The sequence below is a fragment of the Rhinoderma darwinii genome, chromosome 2 (assembly GCF_050947455.1).
Source record: "Rhinoderma darwinii isolate aRhiDar2 chromosome 2, aRhiDar2.hap1, whole genome shotgun sequence".
In the NCBI taxonomy this organism is placed as follows: Eukaryota; Metazoa; Chordata; class Amphibia; order Anura; family Rhinodermatidae; genus Rhinoderma; species Rhinoderma darwinii.
In genome coordinates this window covers 305,222,995-305,245,941 of record NC_134688.1, presented here as the reverse complement: position 1 = coordinate 305,245,941, position 22,947 = coordinate 305,222,995, and the positions used below count along the sequence as shown (strand labels likewise).

The 22,947-nt window shown below is 42.8% G+C and overlaps 1 protein-coding gene across 2 annotated transcripts in view; it reads right to left on the bottom strand.

Moving 5' to 3' along the window:
* FANCE (FA complementation group E) overlaps positions 1-22,947 on the bottom strand; it is a 62,718-nt gene that overhangs the window by 9,337 nt on the left and 30,434 nt on the right. For both annotated transcript variants that reach the window (XM_075850618.1, XM_075850619.1), the window contains exons 7-10: positions 8,012-8,135; positions 7,452-7,527; positions 4,989-5,055; positions 4,238-4,363 (exon numbers count right to left, since the gene is read on the bottom strand). In XM_075850618.1, coding sequence (XP_075706733.1) covers positions 4,238-4,363; positions 4,989-5,055; positions 7,452-7,527; positions 8,012-8,135 — 393 coding nt within the window. The remainder of the gene's footprint in view (positions 1-4,237; positions 4,364-4,988; positions 5,056-7,451; positions 7,528-8,011; positions 8,136-22,947) is intronic.

The following is a 22,947-nucleotide window of genomic DNA, read 5'->3' as shown; positions in this document are numbered from 1 at the left end:
TGTGCACAGAAACACAGGTAGCAGCATTGCAGACCTGAGAAACTGAAGCTTGATGCCTGACAACCCTGGGAGGCACCAACAGCACTTGTAGAATGGGCAGTAACCTGAAAGGGAGGAACTTTACCCTTAGAAATATAGGTTTCCAATATCACAGACCAGATCCAACATGCAACGGTGGCCTTGGATGCTGCCAAACCCTTACGTGGCCCTTCAGAAATAACAAAACAAGAAACGGAGCGCCATAACGACTTCATCAGATGAGATGGGTAGGGGCAAAAAGGAAGAGAAAACAATTTCTTAATTGATATTAAAAATGCAGAAACTACCTTCGGTAGGAAGGATGGAGCAGGACGGAACACCACCATATTGGTATAGATAACCAAAAAGAGACTTGCAGAACAAGGTAGCAAGTTCCAAAATCCGACTGATACATGCAGCTGCCGCCAGAAAAGCTACCTTCTGGGAAAGGAGACAACAAAATGTCTCTCAAAAGTTCAAAAGGAGCCTCCTCAAAAGCCTCAAGGATCAAATTAGGCTCCCAAGGCTCAATGGAATGTCTGAAAGAAGGGACCGCATAAGCCACCCCTTGAAAAACGTCTTCACCTGAGATCGAAAAGGTAAAGTACTCAGGGAAGAAAAGCCAAGGCCCTGTTCAAGGCCTGATTGCAGGAAGTACTAAACTTTAGGTGTGATACATTTCATAGGATGGAAAATACTCTGTTCACACCAGCGTAAATAAGCCATCCACATATGATTGTGGTTGAGATGGGCCACAAAAAGATACATATCTGGGTAGCCCCACCTCTGGCACAGCTGATAGAATACCTCTTGGTGAAAAAACTATTCTCCTGGATCTAGTCTCTTGACGGAGAAAATATGTGGGTCGCGTGTGGAACTGCGCAAAGGGGATGGTCTTCATCCAAGCCACCACGGCTCTAACAAACCTCATGCATAAGTGGAGTGAGGTCGGAACAGCCGCCCACAACAAGTGAATCCCATCCTGAAGGACCAAGTCGTTCCGGAAAAAGGAACACTCTCGCAGGGTGACTGTCGAAAGCTACGCCCAGGAACACGATCTGCTGGGAAGGAAACATGCAAGATTTGTAGAGGTTGACAACCCAATCGAATTGGCACAAGGTGTCCAGTGATCCGGAGCAGTCGCGTTGTCCTCCCTGGATGGTGACTTTATCAAAATGTCATCCAGGTACGGGGTGACCAACACCTCCTAGTCCGAAGAAGTGCAATCACGACCAGAAGGATTTTTGTGAAGACTCTTGGGGGCCGTAGCTAGGCTGAAAGAGAGAGCCACAAATAGGATGGGCGAGCACTGTATGGGCGCAGGTGAGTCTGGCAAATAGGGAAGTGAAAATACGCGTCCTTGTTGTCCACGGAGGAAACTCCCCCTGACGTGTGTTGAGACACTTGAGGTCCAGGATGGAAGCTGAATAGAAGAGATCAAGACCCCAAATCGTATGGACATGGCGCTGGCTCCAAGAGATCACAGTCCTCTTAAAACTTCCGCCCCTGCCCCCAAATCCAATAGGTCAAAACCCAACATGTGTCCAGCAGAAAGCGGAGCAAAAAGGAGAGATTGCAGCCTAGGCCTGAAAAATGCTGGAGACTTAAGGTCCTATTACAAGGCTCGACAAAGGCCATGTAAACAAGCGCCGATTAACAAGACAGCTCGTTGATCGGCGCTCGTTTGCTCCTGTCACAAGGAGCTATTATCAGTAATGTATGTATGAGGACAGCTTGTTACTCCAATCGCTCGTCCACATACATTTCTATCATGCAAGCAGCGCATCTCCCTTTTTACACAGGGAGATGTGCTGCTGGCAACGATATTTTAGGCTGCGTAAACGACACAATCAGCCGATGAACAAGCATTTGCATGTTCATCGGCTGATCGTTGTCCTGTTTACACAGGGCAATTACCGGGAACGAGCATTTTGCCCGATAATTGGCTGGTGTAAAAGGGTCCTAAATTTTGAAGCCAGGCTGAGTCCGTCCCACCCACGCAAAGGAACATAAATATGTGCACCGGGAGTATAGGCAAGTAAAAATAAAAAGTAATAAATTCCTACAGATGTGCAGAGATAAAAATCTTCCTCCCAATAAAAAAAATCTAGCCCCTCAAGATATAGAGAGCCTCCAAATGCTTAGACCCTAAATAATGTAGGCGGGGGAATGGGAAATAACCTACTTACCCTCTGCAGTCTTCGGGTGTAAGAAAGATCACCTGTTCAGTAACCTCGAAGGTATAGGGGGCAGAAAATACATTTTAAGGCCCTATTACATCGGCCGGCGCAGCGAGCGCCAATCAACGAGACATCGTTGATCGGCGCTCGTTTGCTCCTGTCACAGGGAGATATGGATGGGGACGAGCGGACGTTACTCAGATTGCTCGTCCCCATGCTTTATGACCATGTCAGCAGCGTGTCTCCATTTACACAGGGAGATATGCTGCCGATAACAATAATATTTTACTTTTTTAAAACAATACGAAAAGCAGATGATCGAGCATTTGCTTGATCAACTGCGGATCGCTGCCCTGTTTACAATAATCGCCCAGTGTAAAACCCCCTTAAGGTGATCGGTGGAAAGGGAAATTCAGAGCAGAGAACTGCCTAGCTGCGGGGGGTTGACCAGGCTGAAAAATCACCTGCATCTAAAGAGAGAATAGAAATAAATAAAACTAAAAAAAATAGCAGCAGACATAGTTTTTACATTTTTGTGCCTGTTGTGTTATGTGTAACAATGTAGTATTTTCATTTTATTTCATCACTGTCCAGGTGAAGTGACTGCTCTCTGCTTTGCTTAAATAGTTTACTTTATGTCCCCGGCCGGTTCCTGTACTCCTCACAGCCTACAAGTCTCATGATGTCTAGTGCTGTTGTCTGAGCCAGCAGAAGATCCTCCACAGATCATCCACTGAAGATCTTCACCAAACACCAACTTTCTTTTTCAGTTATCCACCGTGTCGTCATCTTAGAACTCCTAGTCCATGCATAATTGGGCATCCAGCAGAAGCTGGAAGGAGGACAAGCCACGCAGGCGCTGTGAGCGCTGAGAATCAAGCATGTATGGTGAACACTGTATGTGTATCAACCTTGCATGCTCAGAGAAGGATAAGACAGGGGATCCGGGAGCCCCCCCTCCAGTGTACAGTGACATCAAGAATGAAGTGTCAGTATATCGTCTACCGGAAGAGGGAAATGAAAGATGATGTGTGGAACAACGGCGGAAGTTCGAATTTAAGTGCGAGACATCAAGTGACATAAATGCAAGTATATTGCAAAGTGCATTGAATACACCTTTAAAATAGTTTGAAAATAGTTAATTGGTCCCAGAAAACCCCTTTTAAGGCACTCCATGTGTCAGTCTCTTCTGTTTCTATCGCTAAATATCACAAGGGTCCGTCGCAGACCAAGAGTCTGAATCAGGCTTCGGTGACACACTTTTTCTACTTGCCATTGGGAACTTCTTTATGATGAGATTACATGGACTGTTTCACACAGGTTCTTCAGAAGGGGGAAGGGATACAATCTCCTATCACAGTTACTGCTGATGATTATACAGGCTCCTGTCACACAGTTATAATGAAGAAGATCACTGTTCAGACTACCTGTCTATAGACTTAAAAGCTTATTTAGGAGAATATTGAGATAAGTGTGATCACACTGTCCTCCCAGAAGGCAGAGATGGTACTGGCTGTATCTGCCCATGTGATGTACTGAGGCATCACGGAAACAATAGCCAAGCAGAAAAGAATGCGGGGTGAAATATATGCCGTCTGATTAGAAGAAGACATGAGGCTTAACTGCAGGGAAGCGAGTTTCTGCCCTATGATTAGCATGTATGAAGGCTTTCCGAAGTACATGCTAAACTTATCCATAGGGCTCCATTAACCCGATATAGAACAAAAAAAAAAAAAAAAAGTGTGCTTTTGGCCTCTGTTGGGCTTGTATACAATTTTTTTTGAAGGATGGAATAGTGTAGGAGACTACGCTATTCCATCCTGAGGGATCCGGCATTGTAAACGGAAGGAAGGAAAAAACTTGATTTTAGGGGGCTAAAATATACATAAAAGAAGTTCAGAGTTGTATAGACAATCAGGATGGAAATGTGTTTCTGCTGGAGGTCTTAAATTATTACATTTCACACTTCTCTGCATGATATTTTCAATAAAGATATTTTTTTACTTGCCCTGTAACTAAATAGGAAATAAAGGTCTCACCAAGTTCATATTACTCGTCATAAGAACCAATAGTAATTTGGAAAATGCCATAGACTTGGAGAAGTTCTCTGCAGCATGACCTAGGTGGTTAACCATGCGGTCAAACTCTGATTGACTTAATTTCTCCTGAAATAGAAAAAAAAGATATAACAGTTATGCTGTTTGTCCCACATGGAAAATAAAACGAGCAGTTATACATTAATTTAATCAGTTCAGACTGTATTTCTTCTAACTCCAGTTCCGCAACCACAACCATAGGCAGGAGAAACAACTTGAAGTCAAGCAGCTTGTGTATCAGCTGCAATTATAACCAGTACAAGAAAATGCATTTCTACAGATGACCAGGGGTTGTTGGCAAAAAAATAAAAATAAATCTACAAGTGGTTATAAATGCTCTATTTATTGGTTTTGTACAATGATGTGAGTACTAAGAGACTGACAGTAATTGTCAACCTCATAAAGTTCTCCATGTATAGATTTACCAAAGCTGAATATACGCGGGCGGTTTTCCCATATAATTCTGTCGTGAAGCACACTACCACAGCACAAATGTTGCAAGTATAGGCACCCTAATGGTTTCAGACTAAGGACACCTGTTAACATTTCACAAAAACAAAGTGGCTGTCTATTAATATTTGACGTAAATGTCTATACCCATGCAAAGAATTCACCTGAATATATCAGACAATTATTCTGATTTCCAGTTTAGATTGGGCAAGCACTATTGTTATTTCACCATATAGCCCCATACCTTTTTATCGACCAGCACGTGCAGGACCCTGACGGACACTTCAGAGCATGGTATCTTAAAGATTGGTCTGTAAAAAAAAATACGACAGAGTACATATGTTAATCAAGCTCAATCATCAAGCTATTCCTTTCCCCCTTTCTCCTTTGCATATTGAAAGAATATCCTCATTCAAAAGTTCGGGGAATTTTTTGTTCTACATAAACATATATGCTAAATGTATATTTCCGATGTAGGTAACTATGACATAAAGTTGCATATGTTGCTTGTTAACTCCCATTGCAAAAAAAAAACAAAACAAAGCAAAACAGTATATATGTATGTTTTTTTGTTTTGCAAGATCGACTATGCTTTTTGTAATACAATTAAAAAAAAAAAAAAATGCAGTACACAATGCATATTACCCAAATGTATGTCAAAAGTACATACTGCAGGGGAAATGATTGTCAGAAGTTAGAAAAGCCTGATTGGCGGCGATCAGCTGATAGCCATGCCGGTTTCTTTTTTAAACAGGGTTTTCTTTATGAAACTCGTTGACTACGAGCACACATCAATATGGCGAACCGCCTGACACCAACCAAATCCAAGCTCAAGGTTTCAATAAAGCAGTCCTAAATCAGTGCTCCCGGGGCTGCAACTGGTGCAGGGGGCAGCTGTCTAATATACACAGACAGATTACCTATGCTATAGAATAGGTGCACCTGCAGATAAGAGAGAACTTCCTTGACAAGGGATCCAAAACTGCTTTGCTACAGTGTTCCATCTCTGCTCTCCACAAAGGCTGAGGTGCAGGGATGCGGCATTAAAGAGGCTCTGTCACCAGATTTTGCAACCCCTATCTGCTATTGCAGCAGATCGGCGCTGCAATGGAGATAAGAGTAACGTTATTTTTAAAAAACGAGCATTTTTGGCCAAGTTATGACCATTTTTGTATTTATGCAAATAAGGCTTGCAAAAGTACAACTGGGCGTGTATTATGTACGTACATCGGGGCGTTTTTACTTCTTTTACTAGCTGGGCATTCTGACGAGAAGTATCATCCACTTCTCTTCAGAACGCCCAGCTTCTGGCAGTGCAGACACACAGCGTGTTCTCGAGAGATCACGCTGTGACGTCACTCACAGGTCCTGCATCGTGTCAGACGAGCGAGGACACATCGGCACCAGAGGCTACAGTTGATTCTGCAGCAGCATCAGCGTTTGCAGGTAAGTCGATGTAGCTACTTACCTGCAAACGCTGATGCTGCTGCAGAATCAACTGTAGCCTCTGGTGCCGATGTGTCCTCGCTCGTCTGACACGATGCAGGACCTGGGGAAGTGACGTCACAGCGTGATCTGCCAGAAGCTGGGCGTTGTGAAGAGAAGTGGATGATACTTCAGAACGGCCAGCTAGTAAAAGTAGTAAAAACGCCCCGATGTACGCACATAATACACGCCCAGTTGGACTTTTACTTTTAAACACGCCCAGTTGTACTTTTGCAAACCTCATTTGCATAAATACAAAAATGGTCATAACTTGGCCAAAAATGCTCGTTTTTTTTAAAATAAAAACGTTACTGTAATCTACATTGCAGCGCCGATCTGCTGAAATAGCAGATCGGGGTTGCAAAATCTGGTGACAGAGCCTCTTTAAATTATTTATAAGCAAATTGCTTCCCATCCGGTTTGCTGCTTTTGTCGTACCGTTTTATCAACATGGTATTCAAAAGGCAGGTAACAAGTATAAGAGAATACGCAAAAAAGCTTTTAAAAGAAAGCAGGGTAGAATAGATTTTAGGCTGCGTTCACATCTGCGTCAGGGCTCCGTTCCGATGTTCCATCAGAGCTTTCCGTTTCCATCACCATTGACTTCAAATGTGACGGATCCGGTGCAAATGGTTTTCGTTTGTCTCCGTTGTACAGGGGTTCCGTCATTCTGACGGAATCAATAGCGAAGTCGACTACGGTATTCATTCCGTCAAAACGACGGAACCCCTGCACAACGGAGACAAATTTAAAACCGGATCCGTCACCATTCAAATCAATTGTGATGGAACCATCTGGTTTCCGTTTGTGTCAGTCAGGGCTCCGTTCCGACGCAAAGCTCTGATGGAACATCAGAACGGCGCCCTGACGCAGATGTGAATGCAGCCTAAGTCATAGTAATTTAATTCAGTAGAAAAGAGGAAATAGAAATATTGACCAAATGACAAAAAGAAACTTAAAAATATTATTTTCACTGCAGTACCCAGAATCTTCTGCCACGTTTGACTATGCAAATGCTTTTACTGGCTACTGTTTACTGATCTTTTCATTGATATACATAACATCTGATGTGCAGCATTGGAACCACAACAACAGGCGTGGAGTAGAAAAAGTTGTTGGATGCAGGATGTTTTTATGCAAGCATGTTGAAAAGCAAATTTCTATAAACTCCTGCTATCGTTTCAAAAGTAAAGAATAGTTGCATTTTAAAGATTACACTTACTCAAAGCACAGATGTAGTTCATGATACCCCAGGCATTCAGATATCATTCGGCAGAGAAAATCTGCATCTACATACTCTATTGCATATCAGACAAGGGAAAGAAAAAAAAAAAAAAAGTGTCAGCAACAGTAGGTTAATGTAACGCCTTAAATGGTTTATCTCACTAAGGACAGTGATGGTATATCGCTAGTATTTGTCATCAATATACGACGGGGTCTGAATGCTGTGATCCGAACCGAGACAAGCAATGTGCTTCTTCGGCTTCTGTCAGCTCTGCTCATCTTTTGGAGGCTGCATGTTTGTCCCATTATAGCCAACTTTATTGTATGGTTTGTTACTGTTATGGGGATACCAAATACGAGGACAGCTCTGAAATATGGCATCCAATGCCACTTTTTCATATTACTATAAATCTAACAGAAAGAACATCTGTATTCCTCCATATGAAAACAGATACATGCCGTTTATGGGTACCAGTTTACAGCTTCCTACAAATCAGAGCTTGTACAGAGCCCTAATATGGACACATGCATGAGCTGTAACTCAATTTTGTTGGTTACCTGTCACAGCTTTAGCCAAAACTGGGACAATTAGAGTGTTACATGCAGGCCAGGCATACTTTCTGCAAAACACAGTAAGTGCTGCAGTTACGGTACGAGATGCTGGTGCGGAGAGTGAGAGAACCTATAAAAAAAAAAAAAAAAAAGGAGTATCAGAAATAGATTTAAACACAGGGGAGATGTAAGGGAAATGTATTACAAACAAAAAGATTGATGTCACATTTTTAAAAACATGTCAGTCAATGGGAAAAAGGTAGAAGCCAAGAAGATGTCCGTAAAGCTTGTAAAGAGGAGCAAATAGGTCCAAAAAAACAAGCAGAATTAAGCTTAAGGGTATGTTCACACACTTAACCAAAAACGTCTGAAAATACGCAGTTGTTTTTCTATAGAGTAAATGAAAAATGCACTTCTTTTTCGCAGGAGTCTTTTTACGCGCCGTTTTTTGAAAATGAGACGTAAAAAAAACGCCCTGTCGGAACAGAACGCCGTGTTTCCCATAGAAATCAATGGGCAGATGTTTGGAGGCCTTCTGCTTCAGTTTTTTCAGGTGTTTTACAAGGTGTAAACACCCCGAAATACGCCTGAAAACACTACGTGTGCACATACCCTAACATTACACTTCTCCCGGAGTTGCCAAATTCAATGGTTTCCATTTTTAATTATAGGATTTTCTTGGGTAGAAATTTGAGAACAGGGAAACAGGCTTTTATTAAGGTGATATTGAATAAAGGCAAAGGACCCATTGATGCCAAGGCCACATTGACCAATATTGGTTGAATCAAGATGTGAAGTATCTTTCAAAGAAATTTGGCAAAGCTTATGCTATTCAAGGTTACTCCATTCTATCACAGACCGGATTTATTAAAGGCAGACTGGATGCAAGAAAACTAAGAAAAGTTCTCTCTATCCTGGATTGGTCAAAAATTAAAGCGGAAGCTAAAGGGAAAATCATTACTGCTGTGGATGTGGTAAAGGCATTTGATAATGTCACCTGGTCTTGGTTGTTTACCGCAATGGATAGGATGGGTTTTAATGGGAATATTATAAACATATTTAGATATATGTACTGTATGCTAATCCAAAGCACATGTAGTGGCATCTAATGTAACTTAAGAATATATCTTGCTCCAGCGTCGCGACAGGGTGTCTCCTTTCACCCCGTTGTCCCAACATGGTTACCGAACCTCTCGTGAAATATATAAGGGATACTAAGGTGAATCCAAAATCGGAATTACCAAGCCAAAAATATATTTTTTTGCTTACAACGTGATATTGAATCTTGATGACTCAGGTGCTTCCTTATAGAATGTACTGGAAGTTATTATTGATTTTGGAGTTTAAGGTTTCAAGATTAACCACTTAAGAACACGGCTAATCCTCGTTTTATTATTTTAGTTTTTTCCTCCCCTCCTTTCAAAAGCCATAACTTTTTTCGTCGACATAGCCGTATGGGGGCTTGTTTTTTGCAGGACAAGTTGTAGTTTTTCATGGCACCACTTATTTACCATATAATGTAATGGGAAGCTGAATAAAAATATTAGTGGGGTGAAATGGGCAAAAACCAACAATTACGCTATTTTTTTTTTGTCTCTATGGCGTCCATCAGGCGGTAAAAACGATCATCTTATTCTACGGGTTTATACAATTATGGCGATACAAATTTTTTATATTTTACCACTTTTAGAGAAAAAAACTATTTTCTGAAAAGAAAAAAAAATTGTTTTGTGTCGCCAAATTCTCACGGCCATAACTTTTTTGTCAATTGAGCGGTGTGAGCTCTTATTTTTTGTGATGCGTGCTGTAGTTCTTACCGATACCATATTGAGGTACATGCGACTTTTTGATAAATTTTTTTGGAAAGCTAAGTTGACCAAAAAAACAGCAGTTTTATATATATTTTTGTTTTACGGCGTTAAACAATGCTATATTTTCAGTCCCTAGGAGACTTGAACCAGCGATCATTGGATCGCTTGCATGATATACTGCAATACTAATGTATTGCAGTAGATCGCTATACTGACAGTCTCCTTTAAAGCCCTGCCGGAGGAAGGGATTCAAAGGAGTACAAAGATGGCAGACCTGGGGGCCTTCACTAGGCCCCCAGGCTGCCATGACTACCATCGACACTCGCGATCGCATCGTGGAGGGGCAACAGCACGTCGAAGGGGGCTACCCCCATGAGTCTAACTATTTAAATGCTGCGGTCATGATTGACCACTGCATTTAAGGTGTTAAACAGGCAAAATCAAAGTGATCTTTGATTCCGCCTGTTGCAGGTGTTGGCTGTACATCAGCCGTTATCCGCCAAGTATGGAGCGCGCTCAGCCTGTGAGCCCGTGACATACTTCCACTTAAGAGCTGCTAAATACGTGTACGTGGATAGTCGCTAAGGGGTTAATATGAAAAAATGTGAAGTATTTTTCCTTGATTCTGACAAAGTCAGATAATGTCAGAATGTCAGTAGCAGAAGATTTTATATTTGGGACTTTGGTACCCTAGAAATCAGAATTCTACTTAAAAATTAAACTTTACCTAGGTGATAAATAAGATAAAGCAGGAACTAGAAAAATGAAGAGATTAACCACTATCTATTATGGTAAAAAACGGGGGTTTACCTATTGAAAATGGTCAGTTTCCCCAGTATTCTTGTTCCCCCTACGACAACTTTATTTTTATTTTTTGCTTAGTGCTTCAAGTATTAATAGTATTAATTTTTATGGAGCGAGGAAAGGATGGGAATATGCTAGTGAGAAATGGCAGTCTGAGATTTTATGAGGTATATAGGCTCTGTTCACATCTCGTTACGTGAGCACGTTGGCGTATTCACCGGGAAGGCTCCTGGCGACGTAGTCATAGTTTCCCTTTCACTCAAGAGTATCCTTTTGGCCTGTGACAGGATACCTTTAATTTTTATCTTTTAAGCATAGCAGACTGTGCATTACTATACTGTGGGCCGTCGTAGAAAAGCTTATACAACGCGGAATGCTTTTTTTTTTTTACATTGAAGCCAGTGGCCAACTTATGCCACCGTGTTGCTATACAGTGGCATACGTGGGGGAAAAGTCCATCATATACAAAAACGAAGTGTGAACAGAGTTTTACTAATATATCCCTTGATAGAGAATTAATAGGCCATGATTTGTAAGCAATTATTTTATTAAATGAATGTATTTTCTGCTTTTGACCAACATTTTAATTGACTTTTATTAAAAATAAATAAAATAACTTTTTAAAGATACAGCTTCTATGTACAGTGAAGGAAATAAGTATTTGATCCCTTGCTGATTTTGTAAGTTTGCCAACTTTCAAAGTCATGAACAGTCTAGAATTTTTAGGCTAGGTTAATTTTACCAGTGAGAGATAGATTATATAAACAAAAAAAAAAAAAAAACATTGTCAAAATTATATATATTTATTTGCATTGTGCACTGAGAAATAAGTATTTGATCCCCTACCAACCATTAAGAGTTCAGCCTCCTCCAGACCAGTTACACGCTCCAAATCAACTTGGTGCCTGCATTAAAGACAGCTGTCTTACATGGTCACCTATATAAAAGACTCCTGTCCACAGACTCAATTAATCAGTCTGACTCTAACCTCTACAACATGGGCAAGACCAAAGAGCTTTCTAAGGATGTCAGGGACAAGATCATAGACCTGCACAAGGCTGGAATGGGCTACAAAACCATAAATAAGACGCTGGGTGAGAAGGAGACAACTGTTGGTGCAATAGTAAGAAAAAATGGAAGACATACAAAATGACTGTCAATCGACATCGATCTGGGGCTCCATGCAAAATCTCACCTCGTGGGGTATCCTTGATCCTGAGGAAGGTGAGAGCTCAGCCGAAAACTACACGGGGGGAACTTGTTAATGATCTCAAGGCAGCTGGGACCACAGTCACCAAGAAAACCATTGGTAACACATTACGCCGTAATGGATTAAAATACTGCAGTGCCCGCAAGGTCCCCCTGCTCGCGAAGGCACATGTGCAGGCCCGTCTGAAGTTTGCAAATGAACATCTGGATGATTCTGAGAGTGATTGGGAGAAGGTGCTGTGGTCTGAGGAGACTAAAATTGAGCTCTTTGGCATTAACTCAACTTGCCGTGTTTGGAGGAAGAGAAATGCTGCCTATGACCCAAAGAACACCGTCCCCACTGTCAAGCATGGAGGTGGAAACATTATGTTTTGGGGGTGTTTCTCTGCTAAGGGCACAGGACTACTTCACCGCATCAATGGGAGAATGGATGGAGCCATGTACCGTCAAATCCTGAGTGACAACCTCCTTCCCTCCACCAGGACATTAAAAATGGCTCGTGGCTGGGTCTTCCAGCACAACAATGACCCGAAACATACAGCCAAGGCAACAAAGGAGTGGCTCAAAAAGAAGCACATTAAGGTCATGGAGTGGCGTAGCCAGTCTCCAGACCTTAATCCAATCGAAAACTTATGGAGGGAGCTGAAGATCCGAGTTGCCAAGCGACAGCCTCGAAATCTTAATGATTTACAGATGATCTGCAAAGAGGAGTGGGCCAAAATTCCATCTAACATGTGTGCAAACCTCATCATCAACTACAAAAAAAAATGTCTGACTGCTGTGCTTGCCAACAAGGGTTTTGGCACCAAGTATTAAGTCTTGTTTGCCAAAGGGATCAAATACTTATTTCTCTGTGCACAATGCAAAAAAATATATATAATTTTGACGATGTGTTTTTTTTTTTTTTTTTTTTTTATATATAATCTATCTCTCACTGGTAAAATTAACCTAGCCTAAAAATTCTAGACTGTTCAGGTCTTTGACAGTGGGCAAACTTACAACATCAGCAAGGGATCAAATACTTATTTCCTTCACTGTATCTCGTTTACATAAAAAGCTCAGTTCAGCTGGACTGATGGCTCCGCTGAGAGCAGGTCCTGCGTATCTCTGACACACAGGATCCAGCTAATATTGATCACAACAAAGGTATGTACTAAGATGTGATCGTTATTAGCTGGATGCTTTGTGTCAGAGACACCTTATAAGCTGGATCCTGTGTGTCAGGGACACGGAGGACCCGCTCTGTGCCGAGCGGTCAGTTCAGCTGAACTGACGGAATCTGATGAGACAGAACGATACAGGATACACAGAAATTAGATCTTAAAAAGTAAAAATTATTTTTAATAAAAGTCAAGTTGAAAGTTTGTTAAAAACACAAAATCCATTCATTTATTAATAAAAAAATGTTTTGCCTACAAAGGTGTATATAGCCTTTAATATCTCCTCTCTCAGTAAGGGGTTAACTGTATATTTGAGGAGGACAAACCAGTAGATATACTGTCTATAATGATAAGAGATATTAGAAAAGCATGGTTCATCATAAGAAAACAGTTCAGACTGTTCTTCTTTACATTCTAGATACATTAATATAGATATATATCCAAAGATTAGTGATCTGATAGGAGCTAAGATAAGGGATCAGTAGAGACAAAGGCCTAACATCTAAGGGCTCATCCAGACGAGCGTAATACTTGTCCGTGTGCTGTGCGTTGAAAATACCTCACAGCACACTGACCCATGCAATTCAATGGGACCATTCACACATGCGTTATTTTTCCTGCAGTGTGTGAAACTCACTGCATGTCCCATATTGGTGTGCGTGTTCACGCACCTAGTCGTCCATTGAAGTCTATGGGTGCATGAAAACCACGGACAGCACACGGCCGACATCCGTGTGCTGTCCATGTTTCATGCATTACATACATAGAAAAGCAATAAATGTAAAAAAACAAAACTTAAGTGCTTGCACGGACGTAATAAAACGCAGGCCACACAAAAGCACACGGATACCAATACGCAATGCAAACAGACAATAAACGTAGGAAAAATGCAACTTTTTTTACGAGAGCAAAACAGATACGCTTGTCTGAATGTAGCCTTACAGTGATTCCAATAGGGTTTGGAAAACCAAAAGGAACAATATGAAGGGGTTTTCCGGAGAGAGAAAATTGATGGCTTATCCTCAGGACAATCAATATCTGGTCGGTGGGAGTCTCTGCACCTCCGCCGATCAGCTGCTTTAAAGAGGTCGCGGTGCTAGTGCTGCTTCCCCTTCATTGCTCACGCTGCTCAATACTGTCGAACGCTGACACACTTGAAGTGGCAGTTCAAAGGCAGGTACAGCCTTCTGTGTATCGCCACTACAAGTGTGTGAGCATTTGACAGTATTGAGCAGTAAGTCGATCTTACCTGCAAACGCTGATGCTGCTGCAGAATCAACTGTAGCCTCTGGTGCCGATGTGGCCGACACGATGCAGGACCTGTGAGTGACGTCACAGATCTGCACTGTCAGAAGCAGGGCCGCCATCAGGGGGGTATTAGGGGTAGTGGTGTGAGGGGCCCGGCCAAACCTAATTGAAAGGGGGGCCCGGCCACTGCTGCGACTTGTCTTTGGTAAAAAAAAACGGGCCCCTGCAAAGGGTCCCGTTTTTAATACATCCGTGCAACGCGCGTGATTTTCACTCGCCTCGCACGGACCTGTGTTACTCTATGGGGTCGTGCAGATGGTCAGTGATTTTCACGCAGCGTGTGTCCGTGTGTCCGCTGCGTAAAACTCACGACATGTCCGATATTTGTGCATTGTTCGCGCATCACACACCCAATGAAGTCAATGGGTGCGTGAAAATCACGCCCAGCACTTGCGCAGCCGTATAAACTATGAATGAAAACAGAAAAGCACCACGTGCTACAAACATACAAACAGAGTGTCATAATGATGGCGGCTGCGCGAAAATCACGCAGCCACGCATCATACGCTGCTGACACACCGAGCTGTTATGGACCTTTTGCATGCGCAAAATGCCACGTTTTTTGCGCGCGCAAAAAGCACACGCTTGTGTAAATCCGGCCTTAGGGTAGGAACGCACTAGGCATGAACGCTGCGGATTTTATGCAACACATTTTATTGTGGATAATCCGCAGCGTATTACAGTCGCAGCAGAGTGGATGAGATTTGAACAAATCTCATCCACACGCTGCAAAAAAAAAAATGGACCTGCAGTGTGGCTTTTGGCTTTTTAAGCCGCAGCATGTCAATTTATTCTGTGGGATCGCTGCTCCTCTGTTGCGGAAATGCTGCGGTTCTGCCGCAAAAATCACAAGGTACTTTTTTAAATTGATAAAGTTTAGACTTCCCCCGGCCGTAGTCCTGGTGACGCGATCCTCTATTCTTAGCGCAGCCCCGCCTCCTGTCATGACGTTTCATCCCATGTGACTGCTGCAGCGGTCACATGGTCTACAGCGTCATCCCAGGAGGCGGGGCTACGTTCAGAAGAGAGAGTCACCCAAACTACGGCCGGGGCAAGTCTAAACTTTTTTTCCCCTGCAGGATTCCCGCAGCGGACACGCCTCACGAAACCTGCGCCACTATTTGGTGCGGTTTTGCTGGCAGAATTCCCTGCGGCTACCGGGGCGGATAAGCTGTGTAGTTTTACTCAGCATATCCGCCTAGTGTGTCCCTTATGATGTCGCTCCTGGAGCTGCTGCCGGTCTCTAAATAGGCAATTGGTCCAGTAGAATTTGGAATTATTTTTTTTTTGTGAACCAGCTTAAAAAAATCCAAAACTTTTGTGTTAGGGCCTGTTCACATCACCGTTCGCTTCCGTTCCGGGGTTCCGTCTGAGGTTTCCCTCGGGTGAACCCCGCAACGGAAAGTGATAGCACAGCTTCCGTTTCAGTCACCATTGATCTCAATGGTGACGGAAACATCGCTAATGGTTTCCGTTCGTCACCATTCTGGCTGGTTTTCGGACGGAATCAATAGCGTAGTCGACTGCGCTAATGGTGACGGAAGCTGTGCTGTCACTTTCACTTTCCGTTGCGGGGTTCACCCGACAGAAACCTCAGACGGAACCCCGGAGCGGAAGCGAACGGTGATGTGAACAGGCCCTAACACAAAAGTTTTGGATTTTTTTAAGCTGGTTCACAAAAAAAAATAATTCCAAATTCTACTGGACCTATTTAGAGACCGGCAGCAGCTCCAGGAGCGACATCATAAGGGACACACTAGGCGGATATGCTGAGTAAAACTACACAGCTTATCCGCCCCGGTAGCCGCAGGGAATTCTGCCAGCAAAACCGCACCAAATAGTGGCGCAGGTTTCGTGAGGCGTGTCCGCTGCGGGAATCCTGCAGGGAAAAAAAAGTTTAGACTTGCCCCGGCCGTAGTCCTGGCGACGCATCTCTCTCTTCTGAACGTAGCCCCGCCTCCTGGGATGACGCTGTAGACCATGTGACCGCTGCAGCGGTCACATGGGATGAAACGTCATGACAGGAGGCCGAGCTGCACTAAGAATAGAGGATCGCGTCACCAGGACTACGGCCGGGGTATGTCTAAACTTTTTTATAAATTTAAAAAAGTGCCTTTTTATTTTTTCTCATTTGTGATTTTTGCGGCAGAACCGCAGCATTTCCGCAACAGAGGAGCAGCGATCCCACAGAATACATTGACATGCTGCGGCTTAAAAAGCCAAAAGCCACACTGCAGGTCCATTATTTTTTGCAGCGTGTGGATGAGATTTGTTCATATCTCATCCACTCGGCTGCGACTGTAATACGCTGCGGATTTTCCACAATAAAATGTGTTGCATAAAATCCGCAGTGTTCATGCCTAGTGTGTTCCTACCCTAAGGCCGGATTTACGCGAGCGTGTGCTATTTGCGCGCGCAAAAACGTGGCGTTTTGCGCATGCAAAAGGTCCATAACAGCTCCGTGTGTCAGCAGCGTATGATGCGCGGCTGCGTGATTTTCGCGCAGCCGCCATCATTATGACACTCTGTTTGTATGTTTGTAGCACGTGGTGCATTTCTGTTTTCATTCATAGTTCATACGGCTGCGGAAGTGCTGGGCGTGATTTTCACGCACCCATTGACTTCAATGGGTGCGTGATGCTCGAACAATGCACAAATATAGGACATGTCGTGAGTTTTACGCAGCGGACACACGGACACACGCTGCGTGAAAATTACTGACAGTCCGCACGGCCCCATAGACTAACACAGGTCCGTGAGAGGCGCGTAAAAAGCACGCGCATTGCACGGACGTATTACACGTTGGTCTGAATAAGCCCTAACAATAAGGCCCAGTTCACAGAGTTTTTGGCCCTTGATATTGACTCGGACACTGCGTCAGAATCAGCACCAAACAACTTCCAAAACCGCCTCCCATTGATTTAATCTGAAATCAATGGGAGCCAGTCGCGGAAAAAAGAAAAAGCAGCACGTCCTTTCTTGTCGCGGTTCCACCTCTGACCTCCCATCGAAATCAATGGGAGGCAGAAAATGCATTTTTCCCTGCGTTTTTTGTCTGCTGTCCTCAATCGCCGTGGGCAAAAAACGCGGCAAGATAGTGTGGGCAGGTCAAAATCTGCCTCAAAATTCGGTGCGCGGTTCCAGGCGGTCGCGCATGCGCGGGAGTTTGCGGGTGCGCGCGATCGGTCGCACGGGCGGCGGTCTTTGACGGCCCCCATGACGACCCCCATGCTACCCAGGGCCGCCATCAGGGGGGGTATTAGGGGTACTGATGTGAGAGGCCCGGCCAAACCTAATTGAAAGGGGGGCCCGCAGCTCACGACATTCTTTTGGTGAAAAAAATGGGCCCCATTGCAGGGGCCTGTTTTTTTTCTACCAAAGGCAAGTCGCGGCAGTTTGCCGGGCCCCCCTTTCAATTAGGTTTGGCCGGGCCTCTCACATCAGTACCCCTAATACCCCCCTGATGGCGGCCCTGGGTACCATGATATAGTTCTGGACAGAGTACCGTTAACAGGCGGTGCCACGGTAGGGGGGCCCAGAAAATTTAGCTGTAGGGGGCCCTGAAATTCCTGATGGCGGCCCTGGTCAGAAGCTGGGCGTTCTGAAGAGAAGTGGATGATACTTCTCTTCAGAGCGCCCAGCTAGTAAAAGTATTAAAAACGCCCCGATGTACGCACATAATACACGCCCACTTGGACTTTTACTTTTAAACACACCCACTTGGACTTTTGCAAGCCTCATTTGCATAACTACAAAAATGGTCATAACTTGGCCAAAAATGCTCGTTTTTTAAAAATAAAAAAAAGTTACTGTAATCTACATTGCAGCGCCTATCTGCTGCAATAGCAGATAGGGGTTGCAAAATCTGGTGACAGAGCCTCTTTAAATATTTTTTGCTGAAATTCATGTGTAATAATTTTTTTTTCTGTAACACAGGAGGTTTTACCAGAGAAACGCAATTCAATATTAATTGCCCAGATTCTGCAGTTTTTAGAAATATCCCACATGTGGACCTAGTGTGGTAATGGACTGAAGCACCAGCCTCAGAAGCAATGGAGCACCTAGAGGATTTTGAGGCCTCCTTTTAGGGATATATTTTAGGCACCATGTCAGATTTGAACAGGTCTTGTGGTGTATAAACAATCGAAACCCCCTCAAAAGTGACCCCATTTTGGAATCTACACCCCTCAAGGCGTTTTTCTAGGGGTATTGTCAGCATTTTGACCCCACAGTTTTTTTTGCAGAATTTAGTGGAATTAGTCTGTGAAGATGAAAATCTACTTTTTTTCTGCTAAAACATAGAATTTTTAAAAGGAATAAAAGGAGAAAAAGCACCCCAACATTTGTAAAGCAATTTCTCCCAATTACAGCAATACCCATATGTGGTCATAAACTGATGATTGGACCCACAGAAGGGAAGGTGCGCCTTTTGGATTTTGGAGCGCAGATTTTGCTGGAATGGTTGCCGGTGGTCTCCTGGAGGGACCAAAACAGTGGAAACCCCCCATAAGTGACCCAATTTTGGAAACTACACCCCTCAAGGAATTTTTCTAGGGTATAGTTAGCATTTTGACCCCACAGGTTTTTTGTAGAATTTTGTGGAATTAGGCCGTGAAAATTAATATAGATATTTTTGTCCACTAAAATGTTGAATTTTTTAATTCATAAAAGAAAAAGCACCCCAACATTTGAAAATAAATTTTTCCTGAGTACGGCAATACCCCATATGTGGTCATAAATGGTTTTATTAGAAATTAATTAACCCTTTCAGGACTGATCCGTTTTAATTTTTCACTCCCCGCCTTCCAAGAGACATAACGTTTACATTTTTCTGTCAATAGAGTGGCGTGAGGGCTTATTTTTTTGTGGGAGGAGTTGTAGTTTCTATTGACACCATTTAAAAGTACCATATAATGTACTGGGAAACTGAAAAAAAATATATATTTACTGGCTGAAATTGGAAAAAACTGATTTTTCCATTGTTTCTGGGGTTTTGTTTTTACGTGTTTCACCATGCGGTAAAAACGACATCATTTTATTCTGTGTCTCAATACGTTTACAGGGATACCAAAAGTTTTATATAGGTTTTTTTATATTTTACTACCCAAAATTTTTTGTATCATCACATTCTGAGCCATAACTTTTTAATTTTTTAGTGGACTGAGCGGTGTGAGGGCTTATTTTTGGTGGGACGAGCTGTAGCTTTTATTGGTACCATTTTATGGTACATACAACTTTTTGATTTTTTAGAACTAAGGTGACCAAAAAAATAGCGATTTTGGCGTTTTAAATTCCTTATTTCTTACAGCGTTTACCGTGCGCAATAAATTAAGTTTTACTTTATTCTGCAAGTTGGTACGATTATGGCAATACCATACGTATATAGTTTTTTTATGTTTTGCAGTGTTTGCACAATAAAATCACATTTTTATAAAAAAAAAAAAAAATTTGTGTTGCCATATTCTGAGAGCCGTAACTTTTTTATTTTTCAGTCAAAAAAGCCGTGTAAAGGCTTGTTTTTTGCAGGCTCGGTTTTAGTTTATTAGTACTATTTTGGGGTACATGTGACTTTTTGATCACTTTTTAGTTTATATCTTGGGAGGGGTGGTGACCAAAGAATAGCGATGCTGGCATCGTTTTTCATTTATTTTTTTTGCAGTGGTTACCGTGCGGGAAAAATAACAGTTTGGGTCGTTACGAACGCGGTGATACCAAATACGTGTACTTTTTTTATGTTTTCATTTTTTTCCTAGAATAAAAGGCTTATTGTAGGAAAAAAAACAAACACTTATTTTTACACTTTTATAAAACATTTATATTAACTTTTTTTTTTACTTTTTACACTTTTTTTTGACCTGCAGCTCTGATCGCTGCTAGAATACATTACACTACCTAGTCACAGTCACTCTGCTAGAATACATTATCACTAACCCGTCACAGTCACTCTGACAGCAAGCCTATGTTGACCAGCCAGAGGCAGGTCCTCATAGGCTTCCATACATGGCAGACCCGGAGGCCGTTGTCTAGCCTCCGGTTGCCATGGCCACGATTACATGCGGGCTGCCGATGTGCCACAAACCCCCTAAATGCGGCGATCGGTTGCCTTAATCAGGGGTGATGAGACGCTGGTCAGCAACACTGGAGTCGGGGACAGCTAAAGTCCGGGTCCCCGATGCACACTTTCGGCGACAGTGTGCACCGGGAACTACTCAGTAACTATACGTCCTCGTGCGGGAAGTAACCTCCCGCAACTACGTATAGTTACTGACTTGTGCGGGTAGGGGTTAAACACTTGATCGCTGCAATCCGTGACTGGGGCATGATCAAAAGGGACTCAAAATCCGGTGATGCAATCGGTGACTGTGGAAAACCTCTGAAATCAGTCCTAGAGTCCTAGAAAGGACCTCAGGGATGTCTGTTCAGTAAGCCTTCTGTTAGGGAACACTATGTGCTGCCCTAACATCAGCCTGTGTCATAGTGACACAGTGTAATGTATTAGCGTACAGAAGTATGTTAACACATTAGAAGTCAAAAATAAAGTTGTAAATTCACGGACTTCCCGCTCCCATGCACACCGGCCTTCTTCTTGCTCCATCTGTGCGAGGTTCCACTATCCTCATATCGTCGCTCAGTGGTCTGCCACCTGGTGAACACTGCCAGGGCCTGCATACCAGCGCTGTGGAGACAATCTGCTGCGCCGTCGCTCAGCACGTGGTTTAATAAGATACAGGAGATCATGAGGATGGAGGATCTCACGGCATCCATGAGAGGTACTCACGCCAAGTTCATGAAGACCTGGTATCACTGGGTCAGGTTTCAATCATCAGTGGAGTTCAGGAACATCGTAGCCTCCTGATTTGTACCCTTTGCAGGGCATATAACACCAGAATTCGTCCTTTACCCTCCCTCCCCTGTCTTTCCTTTTTTCTCCTCTCCTTGTTCTTTCCCCCTCTTAAGTTATGCTTCACTGTGGGCCTAGTGCATGTCTGCAGGTTCGGGATGCAAGGGCCTAGCCCCAATTAATGTTGATATTTCTCTGATTGCATATACATCTTACAAGATTACCTCATTTTCCGGCCTGCGTGCCGAAGTGCTATATGCTTGCAGATTCTTTTTGCATCATCGTGTTATGTTTGAAAATTGATAAATAAAAGAATTTATAAAAAAATAAATAAAGTTGTAAGTAAAGTTATCCCTTCATGGGATTAAAAATGTAACAAAAACAAAAAAAGGTATTAAAAAAAAAAAAGTCATTATTTTGCATCAAATATTTTACTGCCCATACATTACCTGAAAACAAAAAAACCTACACATAATGGGTATCTATATGACCATAAAAACCTGAAGAATTAAATTATTTAGCGTGAAACATGAACGAGATAAAAAACAAACAAAAAAACAATGCCGAAAATTGTTTTTTGCTACTTTCACACCGCAAAAAAAAAAATAAATATCTAAAACTTACCTTACACAGTACGTTTTTCAAACCCCAACCCATAAAACAAGGCCTCATATAGCCATGTCAAGGAAAAAAACAGAAATAGTTATGGCTGCTGAAAGGCAGGGGCAAAAACTAAAAATTGTAGTGGTCATTTAGGTCTCTTAGTCTTGGCAGTTTGCTCTGTGTTCCTGGGGGGCTTTTATAAGCAGGTTAAGGGATTGAGCAGGGTTTTATCTTTTTTTTCTTTTATGTGAAACTATGGATTTTTTGAATGTTCTATGTTTAGATCACTCCTGAGGAAAAAGTGCATCAAAAACTGCACCAAGCAACACTGCGTGGACCTGGAAGATGTATCTTTAACTTAGATTTACTTTGTGCCATTTTAAATTCTGTACAATTTTCTTTAGCAATAGGCTGCAAGCTGACACTTACCATACAGCATCTGTGTAGCAGCGTATTCTGATTTCCATTTGAATTTGCAATTTACATTTTAAATAAAACTATAGCATTACATTTTCTGCATTTAAAGAGGTTATTGTTTATCATCATTTTCAGGCTGTTCAAACATGCACACGCCATTACTTTAGTAGTGGTTGTGCAAGGTATTGCAGTGTTGTCCTATTCAATTGCACAGCCACTACGTAAGTGACAGCGTGTGCAAGTACGAACAGCCTGAAACCCGAGAAAAACAATGAAGAGGCTATCCTAAGGATAGGCCATTTATTTCAAAATCCTGGATAACCCCTTTAACCCTACATTCTCAGAGGTATACCCCATTTAAATGGAGTCTGTCACCAGAATGTCCATATTAAACTAGTAACAGGGTATTGTAGAGGAGACAAACCTGTTTCTAACGCTTATTTTCAATTTCTGGATACTGCCTCCATTGTAATCCATTGTATTAACTTTTTGCTAATCAGCATTTTGGTGCAACAAGGGCGTCACCTAAATACTCTTACATCGCTCCCCAGTTCCACCCCCCTCCCTCCCTTCTTACATTGATGGACAAGGGCCAGGCAGCGTAATCGGTGCGCTCATGCCTATCCCCTGTACGGTCTAACTTGCGCGCGTCCCTGCTCTTTACTCGGCGCATGCGCAGTACGATCTTCCTGCTCTCCGTACTCGCATGTGCCTAGTAAAGAGGAGGGACACGCGAGCGTTACAGAGAGTATGGGGCCAGGCATAAATGCGCCAATTACGCTGCCTGGT